We start from the raw sequence: 15,244 nt of genomic DNA on the forward strand, positions 1-15,244 counted from the left end.
CACTAGTTGGTTTAGAGAGATGAGGGGTCCGGTAATGAGATAAGGATCAGGTAGCGAGGTACAGGATCAGTAGCGAGATACAGGAAATAGCTGGAGGCTTCGGCAGCGTCAGACAAGGCTGTGTAACAAGCGGTTTGCACTAACACCTTGTGAGTGAAAGCCGGCGATTGAAATAGCCGATCAGAGCGGCGCCTAGTGATGACGTCATGAGATTTAAAGGGACAGGTAGCTATATGCGTTCCACCTAGCTGAAAAGGTGGGACGCAATGCAGAAGAAATGGGCTGGAAGGGTACCGAAGGTACCAGAATCTTACACCTGTATACTTTGTTATGTACCAATAAATGTTGTTTACAATTTTCCCTGCCAGCCCTTCATGTCTTTCATTTAAAGTCCCAACCTCTCTCTTTTACGAAATCTGAAAATTGGCCTGGGCAGGAAGGGAGCGAAAGTGTCCTGAATTGAAAAGGTTAACCACTTAGCGCCAAATCTTGTACATGTACGTCAAATGGCTTTAAGTGATTGTACCGAAATGATGCCTGCAGCTACAGGCTTCATCCCGGTATGGTTTTTTTCTGCCGGCAGAGGGTTTTTATAGGTGGCAGGATGGGTTGAGGGGCTCCCAACCCCGCCGGTGCCTCAAGGCTCTCCTGTTCCAGCAGTGTCCCCAGAATTACCACAGAGATCGTCAAAGACTGGAAGGTCCCCGATGATCTCTGTGGTATAGGAAACCGGAAGCGACAAGCAGTTCCGTCACTTCTGCTATCTCAGATATAAGCAGCGCCGTTTTTAATCTGGTAAAGCATCTGAACACACTGATCTTGGTTTGATCACATGATTGTAAGGGCAGAGGGGACACCTGGGGTCTAATAGACTTTTCTTCTTTAGAATTGTGCAGTAGTAGGGGTAAGCATAGGCACAGCAGGGAGCCCCCTGACCCCAATGATCTTAAAAGGAGTTATAAAGTAGGAAGGTTCTTTTAATCTTAACCAGTTTTGGATCGGAAGGATTTGCCCCCTTAATGACCAGGCCAATTTTTGAGATTCGGAACAGCGTTACGCTGTACAGAAATAAAATTGATGTCCTTTTTTCCCACAAATAGAGCTTTCTTTTGGTGGTATTTGATCACCTCTGCAATTTTTATTTTTTACGTTATAAAAAAAAAAAAAAAAAAAAGGAGCGACAATTCTGAAAAAAAGAAAAAAAAAACTTTTTTTTTTTACATTCTGCTATATAACATTCCAAAAAAAAAAAAAATGTAAACATCTAGTTTCTCTATCGCTCATTGACAGACGTAGTCTTCTTGATTCTCAAGAGCTGGGTTATGTTGTCTCCGCAGGAGTAGGACTAGGCAGAAAGACAAAACGTTCTGGCTCCACCTTAGGGGCAGTCCCTGAGGGTATATCCTCCCTCTCTCTGCTACAGGGAATCAGTTTTTTTCTGTCTAGTCAGGAGTAAGGACCTAAGTTCCTTGCTGGGATCTTTTGGGTCCTGGCAAGATTTTTTCTTTAAAAAAAAAAAAAAAAAAAAAAGATTTTTTTTTAGGCAGTTTTTCTCCAGTGTTTTTTTCCTGTGAGATCTTCAAGCAAATACGCCGGACTGGGCGACACTAGTGGTCACCCCAGCCGGCCTACGAGCGCGCGCAGACCATTGCATTGCGCTTGGTCGGCCGCGACACATTCAAGTAAGTATGCTGGGCCGGGCGACGGGCTGGGTGTTGAGATCCAGTGGTCACCCCGGTTTCTGCCTACGAGCGCGTGCAGACCAGAGCTCAGCGCTGGGTCGGCCGCGACGGAGTCCCAGTGGAGGGACTGACCTTGCGAGTTTAAAGTCTCGCTTGGATGCCAGGAACCAGAGAGTCGAGGCGTCCGGAGTGGTCCACAACCCCCCACCCCGGTGGAGAGGGTATTGTGAAGAGAGGGTGCCTGTCGGTTCGGTATGGTGAGTAAACGTTCCCTTTTTTTTCCTCGTTATGAGGCAGTATGAATTATGGGCCCCTCCATACATGGTCAGTATATATCTGACACTAAAAGTCCCCCTTGTAAATACAGTATGTGTTTGGTGGGAAGTGGACTTGTTTTGAGAGCTAACACTCTACCCAGCAGACTGTAGCATTACAGCAGACATAGGAGGTATAATCCTACCTTAATTGTAGTGTATCTCCTGTAGATCAATAAATCGCCACTTAGCAGAGATGCAGGTGGATGTGCTGGGAAAAACGATTTTGGCGGTCCGCCGCCATTTTGCCGTAGACCAGGTGCATGTATGTCCTCAGGTCACGCCGGCCGCCATGTTTTTGGAGTCTATTGTCTCTTGTATGGGGGCGGCCATGTTTCATGAGCCCAGCTACCTCGTGGAGAGCTGGGAACGCCGGAAGGCGTACACAGGGGGCGGAGCCACGTCCTTCTACCCAGGAAAAAGCAACAGCTCCTTCCAGTCTGTAAAAGACAGACGCTGACTGCAGTTGGTTGGAAACTTCACTGCATCGGTTGGTGAGCCTTGGGGGTCCCTCTCTCTCTCTGTGGGGATCGAGAAGCAGGTACTCTGAGGGGCGCTATTGCGCTAGGGGGAGACACATAAAAAAAAAAAAGAGGTATTTTTTGTTTTTTGATTTAAAAAAAAAAAAAAAAAAAAAAGTTTTTTTGTTTTTTCTGGCAAAGGTGTCCTGAATTAACATGGACCCTGCCACTCATGTATCTCCTCCGGATCCCCTCGAGGGGTCTGCAGGATCCTCCAGCACCCCACTGACGATTGAATCATTGTCAGCTATTATGGAAACTTTTGTGTCCCGGGTGGAAGTGGCTTGTCAGTGACAGGGCGCAAGAAAGCGACCCCCGCCTAACCCCTTATTATCTGAAACCTCGGATTCAGACTCTGAGCCTATTTCTGCAGTTGCAGGTACTTCATCTGGGATTGGTGTCTCGTGTACTGTCTCTTCAGACAGTGAGGAGGATGTTTCGGCATCAGCCATAGCCAGAGAGGAAGCGTTGGTAAACGCACTCATTGTATCTGTTCAAGAAACCTTAATATTACAGGGTATTCCGTCGGAAATAGCTGAAACTGAAATCCCTTTTGGGACTAAAAAACGCATCAAAGTGGCGAAGGTTTTTCCATTGCCCAAATGTTTTGGCAATCCAATCGAAGAAGAATGGCGTCTGCCAAAACGCACTTCTGCTATTTCTAAACGCATTAACAGGCGTTATCCGTTTGAGGAAACCCTCATTAAGAAATGGACAGAACCACCTGTGGTGGATTCACCAATTGCTAGATTGAATAAAGCCACGGTTATTCCTCTAGAAGACGCTCTGTCTTTTAAAGATCCAGTGGATCGCAAGATAGAAGCTATGTCTCGCACCATGTTTACCTTGATTGGATCAGCTTTCAGACCAATAATTGCTATTGGTCTGGTTTTGCAGACTGTAACTGAATGGACCAAGTGGTTACGCCGGGACTTAGAAGAGGTCCCTCAGGCGGTATCAGATTTGTTGGAACAAATGATACAGGGGTTACAGTTTGTGTGTGATGCGGCGTTAGACGCCACTCCATTATTGGCGCGAGCATCAGTTTCAGCAGTGGTTCTCAGGCGTACACTGTGGCTAAAAGGTTGGTTAGCCGACCAAGGTTCCAAAAAAGCATTGGCTAGTATCCCCTTTTTAGGAGAGCGTCTTTTTGGAGCCAACTTAGATGAGATCATTAAGGATCTCACGGGTGGAAAGAGGACCTTTTTACCGCAAAATGTTAAAGGTAAAGGAACTCGTCAAAAACGAGGGCCTTCTTTCTCTGCTCACAAAAAGTTTTTTCGTCCCGCGGGTGAAAAAATTAAGTCCTCCAAAGCTCCTTCAGGAGGCTTCAGGGGACGTTGGTCGGGCAAGCAAAAGCCCGCCCCCTCCAGACCTGAAGATAAATCGTCCAAAGCCTGAAGGTGCGCCCCCACCCATAACTGGTTCCCGGATCCATGGCTTTCCAGAATCCCGGACAAGTGGGTTTGCGAAATCATAAGGTCAGGGTACAAGATCGAGTTTCGATCTCTCCCACCGGCGCGATTCTTCCCTTCCAATATTCGACTATCCCCGGATCGTTTAGAAGATCTGCAGAGAGCAGTCACGGATTTACTACAACAAGGAGTGGTAGTCCACGTTCCTTGGACAGAACGTTTTCAGGGGTTTTATTCAAACCTATTTACAATACCCAGGAAAGAGGGCAAAGTGCGTCCAATTCTGGACTTAAGGGCACTCAATTCTTTTGTCAACATAAGAAAATTCAGAATGGAGTCCATTCGCACAGTAGCGGCCTCCCTGCATCCAGGGGATGTCCTAGCGTCCATAGACATCAAGGACGCATATCTTCACATTCCCATTTTCGCAGGACATCAGCGGTTTCTACGCTTTTCCGTAGAAGAGAACCACTATCAGTTTGTGGCGTTACCTTTCGGTCTCGCCACGGCTCCTCGGGTCTTCACGAAGGTGTTGGCCCTAATGTTGGCACTACTGCGCCAAAGAGGCATATCGATTCTAGGTTACCTAGACGATCTTCTGCTTCATGCAGAGTCTCCTCAGACCCTGCTACAAAACATAGAAATTACTATAATTTCTTTACAGGAATTCGGGTGGCTGGTGAACCAGCAAAAGTCATTTCTGGTTCCCACCCAGAGGCTCGAATATCTGGGTCTAATTCTAGACACACTCAGGACAAGAGTTTTTCTTCCGGTAGGGAAACTCCGGAAGATTCAATTAGCAGTCCAGTTGTTACTATCCAACAGCTGGTCTTCTCTTCGAACTTGCATGAGGGTTCTGGGGTGGATGGTGGCTTCCTTCGAAGCAGTCCCATTTGCCCAGTCCCATACCCGAATTCTTCAGCAAGAGATTCTTCTCAGATGGAATCGGAATCCGGAATCCCTGGACAATCAGATCCGATTGAGCAAACAGACCAGAGAGTCTCTGGTCTGGTGGCTTCGGTCTCCGATGCTCAGCCAGGGAAAGTCATTTCTGCCAATATATTGGACGATAGTGACCACGGATGCCAGTCTATCCGGATGGGGAGGAATTCTCGGTCAGTTATCTGTCCAGGGACTTTGGTCCCTGGAAGAATCCAGGTTGCCGATAAATGTATTGGAACTGAGAGCGATCAGACTTTGTCTGATTCACTGGACCGAGCAGCTCCAGGGCAGCCCGGTTCGGATCCAGTCGGACAATGCCACGGCCGTGGCTTATGTCAATCACCAGGGGGGCACCAAGAGTGTCCGAGCGGCCAAAGAAGTGGCTTGCATTCTTCGCTGGGCGGAACGATTTGTTCCAGCTATCTCTGCGGTGTTCATTCCGGGGGTGGAGAATTGGCAGGCAGATTATCTCAGCCGTCAGACTCTGGATCAGGGGGAATGGTCCCTCCATCCAGAAGTTTTCCACCAGTTGTGCCTACGGTGGGGCACCCCGGATGTGGATCTGTTGGCATCACGATTCAACAGGAAAGTACAGAGATTCGTGGCTCGCTCCCACGATCCTCTAGCAGAGACCGCAGACGCACTGATCGCCCCGTGGGGGCAATACCAGCTAATGTATGCCTTCCCTCCTCTCGGGTTACTGCCAAGACTTCTTCGCAAGATAGAGGAGGAAGGAATTCCAGTAATTCTGGTAGCTCCGGACTGGCCTCGTCGAGCTTGGTACGTCGACGTGGTCAGACTGGTGGCGGACGTCCCGTGGAGACTTCCTCTCAGGGAGGACCTACTGTCTCAGGGACCGATCTTCCATCCTGCTTTACGATCGCTGGCTTTAACGGCCTGGCTATTGAGACCCAGGTGCTGAAGGACAAAGGTTTGTCAGCTTCAGTTATTCCTACTCTAGTTGAAGCAAGGAAAGCGACTTCCAGAAAGACTTATCATCGTACATGGAAGTCCTACATTGCATGGTGTGAACCTCTGGGGTTCCGTCCACGGACTTATTCGGTTAGCCGAATATTAGCTTTTCTGCAACAAGGGGTTGAGCAGAAACTGGCCTTGAGCACTATCAAAGGTCAGGTCTCAGCATTAGCTATCTTCTTTCAGAAGCCTTTGGCTACTCATTCCTTGGTGCGGAATTTCATCCAGGGGGTGCGACATCTGGCTCTGCCAGTGCGCGAGCCGTTACCACCCTGGGATCTTAATTTAGTATTGTCGGTTCTTCAGAAACCTCCCTTTGAAGATATTAGGGAGATTCCTCTACCTACGTTTTCCCAGAAGGTGGCTTTCTTGGTGGCTATCACTTCTGCACGCAGGGTGTCAGAACTGGCCGCATTATCTTGTCATTCCCCATATCTGGTGGTTCATAGAGATAAGGTGGTTCTTCGTCCGAATCCATCCTTCCTACCAAAAGTGGTTTCAGAATTTCATCTGAATGAAGAAATTGTATTACCTTCCCTGTGTCCTAAGCCCAGTCATCCTCGGGAGTTTGCTTTACACTCCTTGGATGTGGTCCGGGCGATCAGGGTATACTTGAAAACGACAGACTCGTTTCGCAAGACAGATTCACTTTTTGTGATCCCGGATGGACCCAAAAAGGGGTTGCCTGCATCTGCCGCGACTATTTCCAAATGGATCAGACAGACGGTGGTACAGGCTTATTCTATTAAGGGTCGGGAGCCCCCGTTCCCTGTTAAGGCGCACTCCACTCGGGCGCTTAGTGCGTCATGGGCCTTTCGCCATCAGGCGTCAGTGGTCCAGGTGTGCAAGGCGGCTACCTGGTCGTCGGTGCATACCTTTACAAAACATTATAAAGTTGATGTAATGGCATCATCTGATGCCGCGTTTGGCCGCAAGGTTTTGCAGGCCGCCATTTGAGGAGACCAGTGGTCTGCCTCGAGGGTTTTTTTCCGTTGGAAATTTTTCATTTGAGTCTCATTCTTTGTTTATAATGAGCCTTTAAAACTTCTAGTTTGGCACCGGTTGGGCCTTCTAGATTGGATTTTGATTTTTGTCAATCCCACCCCTCATTTGTGGCACTGCTTCTGGATGTCCCAGCTCTTGAGAATCAAGAAGACTACGTCTGTCAATGAGCGATAGAGAAAATCGGATTTTTGTAAGATCTTACCGTAAAATCCTTTTCTCTTAAGCTCATTGACAGACGTAGTACCCGCCCCTCTATCATTGAGTTGGGTTGGGTTAAATTCTCTGTTACTGCTTTAGAACAGAACTGATTCCCTGTAGCAGAGAGAGGGAGGATATACCCTCAGGGACTGCCCCTAAGGTGGAGCCAGAACGTTTTGTCTTTCTGCCTAGTCCTACTCCTGCGGAGACAACATAACCCAGCTCTTGAGAATCAAGAAGACTACGTCTGTCAATGAGCTTAAGAGAAAAGGATTTTACGGTAAGATCTTACAAAAATCCGATTTTTTTCATCCTTTTAGGTTCATTTGTGTTCTGCTACACATTTCTGGTAAAAAAAAAAAAAATTGCAATAAGCGTATTTTGATTGGTTTGCGCAAAAGTTATCACGTCTACAAACTAGGGAAAAGATTTATGTAATTTTTGTTTATTTAATTTTTTTTTACTAGCAATGGCAGCGATCTGCGATTTTTAGCGGGACTGCGTCATTGCGACGGACAGATCGGACCCCTAACTGACCTTTTTGACACTTCTGCACTGTTACTGTAATAATGACACTGGCAGGGAAGGGGTTAACCTTGTGGGTGATCAAAGGGTTAAATGTAAGCCTAGGGTAGTGTTTACTAACTGTGGGGGGAGGGTCTTATGAAATGATCAGAGACCTGTGATCCTATATAGAAGGATCACAGGCGCTCTGTGATTATTTCAGAGAAAAGAAAGGTCAGGTATGTTTACAACAGCTGACCGTTCATCTCTCTCAGTGGGGAGCGATCCCAGAAGCCCAGCGTCAATGGTGGCCACCGGCCCCACGCATCGGCATCCCTACTGCCTAGTGGGGGCGGGAGCCCCCCAACATCACCAGTACTACGTAGTTTCGCGCAGCCGAGCCAGCCTGCCACAGTAAAACTGCGGTGGCCGGTCGGCTAGTGGTTAATGCATTCTATGCATTAACATAAAAAAAAAACCTTCTGTGTGCAGCAGTTTCTTCGGCCCCCTAACACTTACCTGAGGTCCCTCTCTGTCCTTGAGTGTCTCAGCCATCCATGATTCTCCCTTCTGGTTGGCTGAGACAAAATCAGCTAGCAAATCAGGAGAGAGAGGGGGTGGGGCCGAGGCTCCGTGTCTCTTTGGACAAGGGGAGCTGTGACACCGGTGCTGCTTGCAGTGGGGGCACTGAACAGTAGGGAGGGGCCAGGAAGACAGAAGAGAAGGATCCGGGCTGCTCTGTGCAAATCCACTGCAACAGAGCAGGTAAGTTGAACATGTTTATTATTTTTATAGGAAAAAAAAACAAGACTTTACAATTGCTTTAATGCATGGCAGAGTAAAACTTTCTTTATCGTACATCACGGGACACAGAGCAGGTAATAATGACTATCTGGGTTATACGCTATCTCTAGGTGAATGGACACTGGCAACCAATAGACAGGAAGTTCCTCCCATATAACCCCCTCCCATACAGGAAGAACCTCAGTTTTTTCGCCAGTGTCTTGAAGGTGGTGGTCATGGCTGTTATAGCGCTTCAATTTAAAGAATAATGTCCCAGTTTAGGGGCGAATCTGATTGGATTAATTTGAATGGCTAAGCGCTAAAAGGATGGTACCCGAGCTTCAGCTAAGAAGACCCGAGGTTTTGCCTCTAATGTGACCCATTTGGGCGCTGGACCCTGATAAATAGAACCATGGTTACTTATTACCCCAAGGAGTTTGCCAGCAGGATGCTCTACAGGTCGAAGGGTGTGGACCCCATTAAAAAGGGGGACCCGGTCCTTGAAGGTCCAGTGACTGACAAAGCCCGTTGTGATGGGTGAAGTTTGGGTCCTTTAAGGATCCAGTGGCGGGACTAGTACGCTTTTCCCATTTTTTAATAAAAAAAAAAAAAAAAAGAGAGATCTGTCGTTCTGGTCTTTCTCATGCCCTGTGTACTTCTCAGGAGTATTGGACTGCAGTGTCTCCTCCGGTCACTAGGGGTGCAGATTCGCTCAGTATGACCTACTCCTGTATAGACGGGAAGAACAAGGATGGCCATTTTTGGTGGACCATGTGGACTGAAGAATCAGCAATGCATCTGAGACATAACTTCAGTCCATGGCTACATTTCTATGGGCGAGCTAAGTGACCAGTCAAGGCATAAAGGTATATTTGTAGACTTACTGCTTAATCCGGGGGGCTTGTACAACTGTGTGTCGATACACCCCTGTAGGGGCATGATTGTGTAGCTTCCAACTAGTGAAAGGTTTGTGGGTTTTTACTCAAATCTTTTTACAGTGCCGAAACCAAATGGTGAGGTAAGACCCATTCTAGATCTCAAAGCTCCGAACCAGTATCTGACCATTCGGTCTTTTTGCATGGAATCAATCCGCTCTGTGGTAGCCTCTCTAGGAAGAGGAGATTTTCTGACTTCCAAAGATATCAAGGATGCATACCTCCATGTACCAATTTTTCAATCTCCCTCAGAGGTTCTGCGGTTTGCAGTAGGACAGTGACATTTCTAGTTTGTAACTCAACCGTTCGGTCTGGCTACAGCTCCCTGGGTTTTTACAAAAATCTTGGCCCCGGTGTTAGCATTTCTAAGGCCCCAAGGTGTCTCTGTCATGGGTTACCTGGCGAATTGTTCAAGCTTAGGGCTAACACAAAACGTGTCCATAACGATCCAGTGCCTAGAGGATTTGGGTTGGATTATCAATCTAGAGAAATCGACCTTAAAGCCTGTTCAAGTCTTGGAATATCTGGGTCTGGTTCTCGACACAGAAGAAGTCTGGTTCGGTTCGTAGGAAGTAAAACGTTTCCTTCCATACGACTATGCATGATACTATTATCGGGGAAAATGGTGGCCTCTTTCGAGGCAGTCCCTTATGCTCAATTCCACTCCAGACTGTTTCAGAACAGTATTCTCTCTGCTTGGAACAAGACGGTCCAAGCGTTGGTTTCCCTTATGTCTCTTGCTCCAGGGGTCAGGAGGATCTGTCTTGGTGGATGGTTCTCATCAACCTAAGCAAAGGAAAATCTTTTTTACCAGTAACCTGGAAGGTTGTAACCACAAACGCCAGCCTGATCGGCTGGGGGGCTGTCTTGGAGAGTCTTTCTGTCCAAGGGACTTGGTCTCGGGTAGAGAGACTCTTGCCCATCAACATCTTGGAAACTAGGGCAGCCCGTTAGGCACTGTGTCATTGGACAACAAGGTTGCAGGGGTGTCCTGTCAGGATTCAGTCCGACAATGCGACCCTGGTGGCTTATATCAACCATCAGGGGGGCACCAGGAGCCAATTGGTTCAGAAAGAGGTGAACAACATACTGACATGGGCAGAGAGGTATGTTCCATGTTTGTCAGCAGTATTTATCCCAGGTGTGGACAATTGGAAGGCAGACTTTATAAGTCGCCAGCAATTGTGACCAGGGGAATGGTCCTTGCATCCTGAGGAGTTTCAGCTGATCTGTCAACATTGGGGTACCCCCGACGTAGATCTATTGGCATCCAGGTTCAACAACAAGCTGGACAATTTTGTGTCCAGAACCATGGATCCGATCGCTATTGGAACAGATGCCTTAGTGACCTCTTGGTCACAAATCAGCCTAATGTATGCATCTCCTCTGATTCAACTTCTGCCACGAGTAGAATTCAGGTGGAAAGGAAGCCGGTGATCCTGGTGGCTCTTGGGTGGCCCAGGAGGCCTTGGTTTGCAGAGGTTGTGAGGTTAGCTGTGTGGGAGCCATAGTTGCTTCCATGTCGTCTGGATCTGCTCTCCCATGGTCCCATATTCCATCCTGCTTTACGGTCACTGAATTTGACGGCCTGGCTATTGAAACCAGAATCTTGAAGGATCAGGGATCTCGGGTTTGGTTTTGGCTACAATGATTATTGCCAGAAAACCCGTCTCTAGGATACTCTATTACAGAGTTTGGAAATCCTATATCTCTTGGTGTGAATCCAAGAAATGGCATCCTTGTAAGTATGTCATTGGTAGAATTCTTGCTTTCCTTCAGGTAGGGGTGCTCTTAAAATTGGCATTAGGGACCATTAAAGGTCAAGTCTCAGCCTTGTCGGTTTTTTCCAGAGACCTTTAGCGATGCACTCTTTGGTGCCGCCATTTATGCAAGGTGTGATTTGCATGGTTCCGCCAATTAAGCCACCCCCGTGTCCTTGGGATCTGAATCTTGAACTCTCGGGGCAGCAGAGGAAGCCCATTGAACCTATCAGGCAGAATCCCTTGGAATTATTGGTAAGGAAATTTGTCTTTTTGGTTGTTATAATCTCGGCCAGGAGGGTCTCAGAGTTAGCGTCTCTTTCCTGTAGAGAGACATTTTCGATCCTTCATCAGGATAAAGTGGTCTTTCGGCTACATACATCCTTTTTGCCTAAAGTCGTATCAGGTTTTCACCTAAACCATGATATAGTTCGGTCTTCCTTTTTTCCAAATCCTCAGACTCCAGAGGAAAGATTGTTGCATTTATTAGATGTGGTTCGTGCAGTTAAAGTCTATTTGAAGTCATCTGCACTAATCCGTAGTACCGACGCCTTTTTTGTATTGCCAGAAGGGCCAAGGAAAGGCCAAGCGGCAGCTACTTCCACTATATCTAGGTGCATTTGTCAAGTCATTGTTCAAGCTTATGGCTTAAAGGGTAAGATTCCACCTTTTAAGTTAAAAGCGCAGTGCATCATCAAGTATCTATCGCTCAGATTTGCAAAGTTGCTACTTGGTCTTCAGTTCATACATTCACAAGGTTTTATCAAATAGATTTAGAGCATGAGAAGGGGCTCACTTTGGTATTAGCGTGTTGCAAGCAGCACTATAAGTTCCTATTGTTCTTTAGCCAGGGGCAGTTATGGGATTCTGTGACCCTCCCCTAAAGGGCATTGCTTTAGTACATCCCAGATAGTCATTATTACCTCCTAGTTTATATTTATTATGATTTTCAACAAATTATGGTAATGGATTGGTATCAATACGGACACAATGAATTAGAGATTACTTCAAGATTCTGATCTCTACTAATCATGGTTTGAATTAAGCTATCCAATACATGTACATATATCACATGTATCAAGAGGTGGAGCCCTGCATAAGACAGAATACAGTTTAGGGGCATATACTATGTGTTAATAAAGCAGGGAATCTGACATTCACCGCGGGTAAGGCTCCATGTACACGGGACGCTGGAAATGGCCGTTTAGGAGCAGTTGGGCGTTTTTTTAGAAGCCCCTGAACCCATCTACAGTTTATCTTATCTGTCCATGTACACCAGGTCGTTTGCGGTCGTTTGCGGGCAGTTGCGTTCAGGGACTTTTTTTATAACGCAATTATTTGCGTTCGAACGTGTGCTTCCCGGCGTTTCAAACGCAAAAACATTCGCGTTTTTCCATTTTAAAGGGGAATCATTTTTTTGACCTCTAGGAACGGTTCTAAACGCAAACGCCCGCTAGACGCGGGTACAAACGCGACCGAACGGAAGTTTCAAATGTCCTAAAAATTCCAGCATTCAAAGGGACTTTTAACAACGTCCCGTGTACATGGACCCTTAATGTTCAAGGTTTGCGCTTTTTAAATGACAGTGACTGATTCACCACAAGTGAAAGTTTTTTGAAAGACACATTTGCTGTTTTGTAAACATGCCCATTGTGTCTAGTACAAACATACAATACAATACATACAAAAAAACACAAAACATATTATGCAATATTTTACAATATGTTCAACATCCATACAAAAAAAGCATCAAAATTTTTACATTACCATTGTAAAACATAAAAGGAAGACAAAACGGTGAAATTTCCCCTGGTACTGGTGCAACTGGATGTACCTGGAGATAGAACTGAACTTGATATTCAGTGCTGTCTCTCCCAGGGCTGTTTTCAGCAAGAATAAGCCCCTGAAATGGATATTAGGAAAAAAAAAAAAGAAAGAAATTAGGTTTATGGTTATTAATGAAAAAATACAAAAATAAGGACTCAAAATAAAGACTCAATAAGAAACTGTTGCCACCTGCATGTGTAGTATGAAATGTACATATGTCAGTAACATTAAAATGGTTGTAAAAACATTTGAAATGTTATCTTTTTTAATGTATGGGTTCTTGCGTTTTTGCAAAGGCCTATTCAGACTTACCTGTAAATTCCATATCTTGGAGTACAGTACAGGACACAGGCTAGCTATTCATACACCATGGGTTACCATCATGTGGTTTAACACTGTCAAAGCTTTGCTGGACAAAGAGCTGAGTTTTTTGACAAGCAATCCAAGTAACACAGGAGAGCATGACTTGAGTCCTGTACAATATTTTGGGATATGGAATTTACAGATACTGTACAGTTATGCTCATAAGTTTACATACCCTGGCAGAATTTATGATTTCTTGGCCATTTTTCAGAGAATATAAATGATAACACAAAAACTTTTCTTTCACTCATGGTTAGTGTTTGGCTGAAGCCATTTATTATCAATCAATTGTTTACTCTTTTTAAATCATAATGACAAAATAAACTACCCAAATGACCCTGATCAAACGTTTACATACCCTGGTGATTTTGGCCTGATAACATGCACGAAAGTTTGACACATAGGGGTTAGAATGGCTATTAAAGGTAACCATCCTCACATGTGATCTGTTTGTTTATAATTAGTGTGTGTGTGTAAAAAAGGCATGAGTTTCTGGAATCCTGACAAACACTTGCATCTTTCATCCAGTGCTGCACTGACGTTTCTGGATTCTGAGTCATGGGGAAAGCAAAAGAATTGTCAAAGGATCTGTGGGAAAAGGTAGTTGAACTGTGTAAAACAGGAAAAGGGATATAAAAAGATATCCAAGGAATTGAGAATGCAAATCAGCAGTGTTCAAACTCTAATCAAGAGGTGGAAAATGAGGGGTTCTGTTGAAACAAAACCACGGTCAGGTAGACCAACTAAAATTTCAGCCACAACTGCCAGGAAAATTGTTCGTGATGCAAAGAAAAACCCACAAATAACTTCAGGTGAAATACAGAACTCTCTGAAAACATGCGGTGTGGCTGATTCAAGATGCACAATAAGGAGGCACTTGAAGAAAGATGGGCTGCATGGTCTACGATGGTCAAGATGGGCTGCAATACTATGCAAATGCCACAAAGTATCCCACTTACAATATGCCAAACAGCACAGAGACAAGCCTCAAACCTTCTGGCACAAAGTCATTTGGAGTGATGAGACCAAAATTGAGCTTTTGGCCACAAACATAAATGCTACATTTGGAGATGAGTCAACAAGGCCTATGATGAAAGGTACATCATTCCTACTGTGAAACACAGAGGTGGATCTCTGATGTTTTGGGGATGTGTGAGCTACAAAGGCTCAGGAAAATTGTTCAAAAGTATGCAATATGAATGCAGTATGTTATCAAAAAATACGTACTTGGACATTCCAACATGACAATGATCCTAAACACAAGGCAAAATTGACCTGTCATTGGCTACAGCAGAATTAAGTGAAGGTTCTGGAGTGGCCATCTAAGTCTCATGACATCAATATCATTGTGCCATTCTCTAGGGAGATCTCAAACCTGCAGTTCATGCAAGATGGGCCAATAATTTACAGGAACTGGAGGCTTTTTGCCAGGAAGAATGGGCAGCTTTACCATCTGATAAGATAAAGAGCCTCGTCCACAAATACCACAAAAGACTTCAAGCGGTCATTGATGTTAAAGGGTGCAATACACGGTATTAAGAACTGGGGTATGAAAACTTTTGATCAGGGTCATTTGGGTAGTTTCTGTTGTCATTATGATTTAAAAAGAGTGTAAACAGTTGATTGATAATAAATGGCTTCAGCCAAACACGAACCATGAGTTAAAGAAAAGTTTTTGTGTTATTTATATTCTCTGAAAAATGGCCAAGAAATCATAAATTCTGCCAGGGTATGTAAACTTATGAGCACAACTGTAAGTCTAATTTTCTCTTATCCTAAACGTACAACACAGGATACAGGCTAACTTGCAATCATAAGTGACAGAGTTAATTTCGGGTAAAATTAATAAAAATGGGGTATGCCAATAGAATAAAAATGAGATGTGATAGAGCAAATATGAGATCAGATTTGGAATCAGCACACTGAAATTATTCTAAAACAGCTGCAAAAGTCAAGGCCCGAAAATGTATTTATTTTTTGTTGACCAGTGTAATAGACCTTGTACATTCACAAGCAAAAA

At 45.2% G+C, this 15,244-nt stretch overlaps 1 protein-coding gene across 1 annotated transcript in view; it reads right to left on the reverse strand.

Moving 5' to 3' along the window:
• The window catches only part of SMCHD1 (structural maintenance of chromosomes flexible hinge domain containing 1), a 1,054,086-nt gene that overhangs the window by 179,173 nt on the left and 859,669 nt on the right, over positions 1–15,244 (reverse strand). The window contains exon 39 of the mRNA XM_082259552.1: positions 12,802–12,937. Coding sequence (XP_082115678.1) covers positions 12,802–12,937 — 136 coding nt within the window. The remainder of the gene's footprint in view (positions 1–12,801; positions 12,938–15,244) is intronic.

The sequence above is a fragment of the Pelophylax lessonae genome, assembly GCF_965119305.1.
Source record: "Pelophylax lessonae genome assembly, chromosome: 5".
Lineage (NCBI taxonomy): Eukaryota > Metazoa > Chordata > Amphibia > Anura > Ranidae > Pelophylax > Pelophylax lessonae.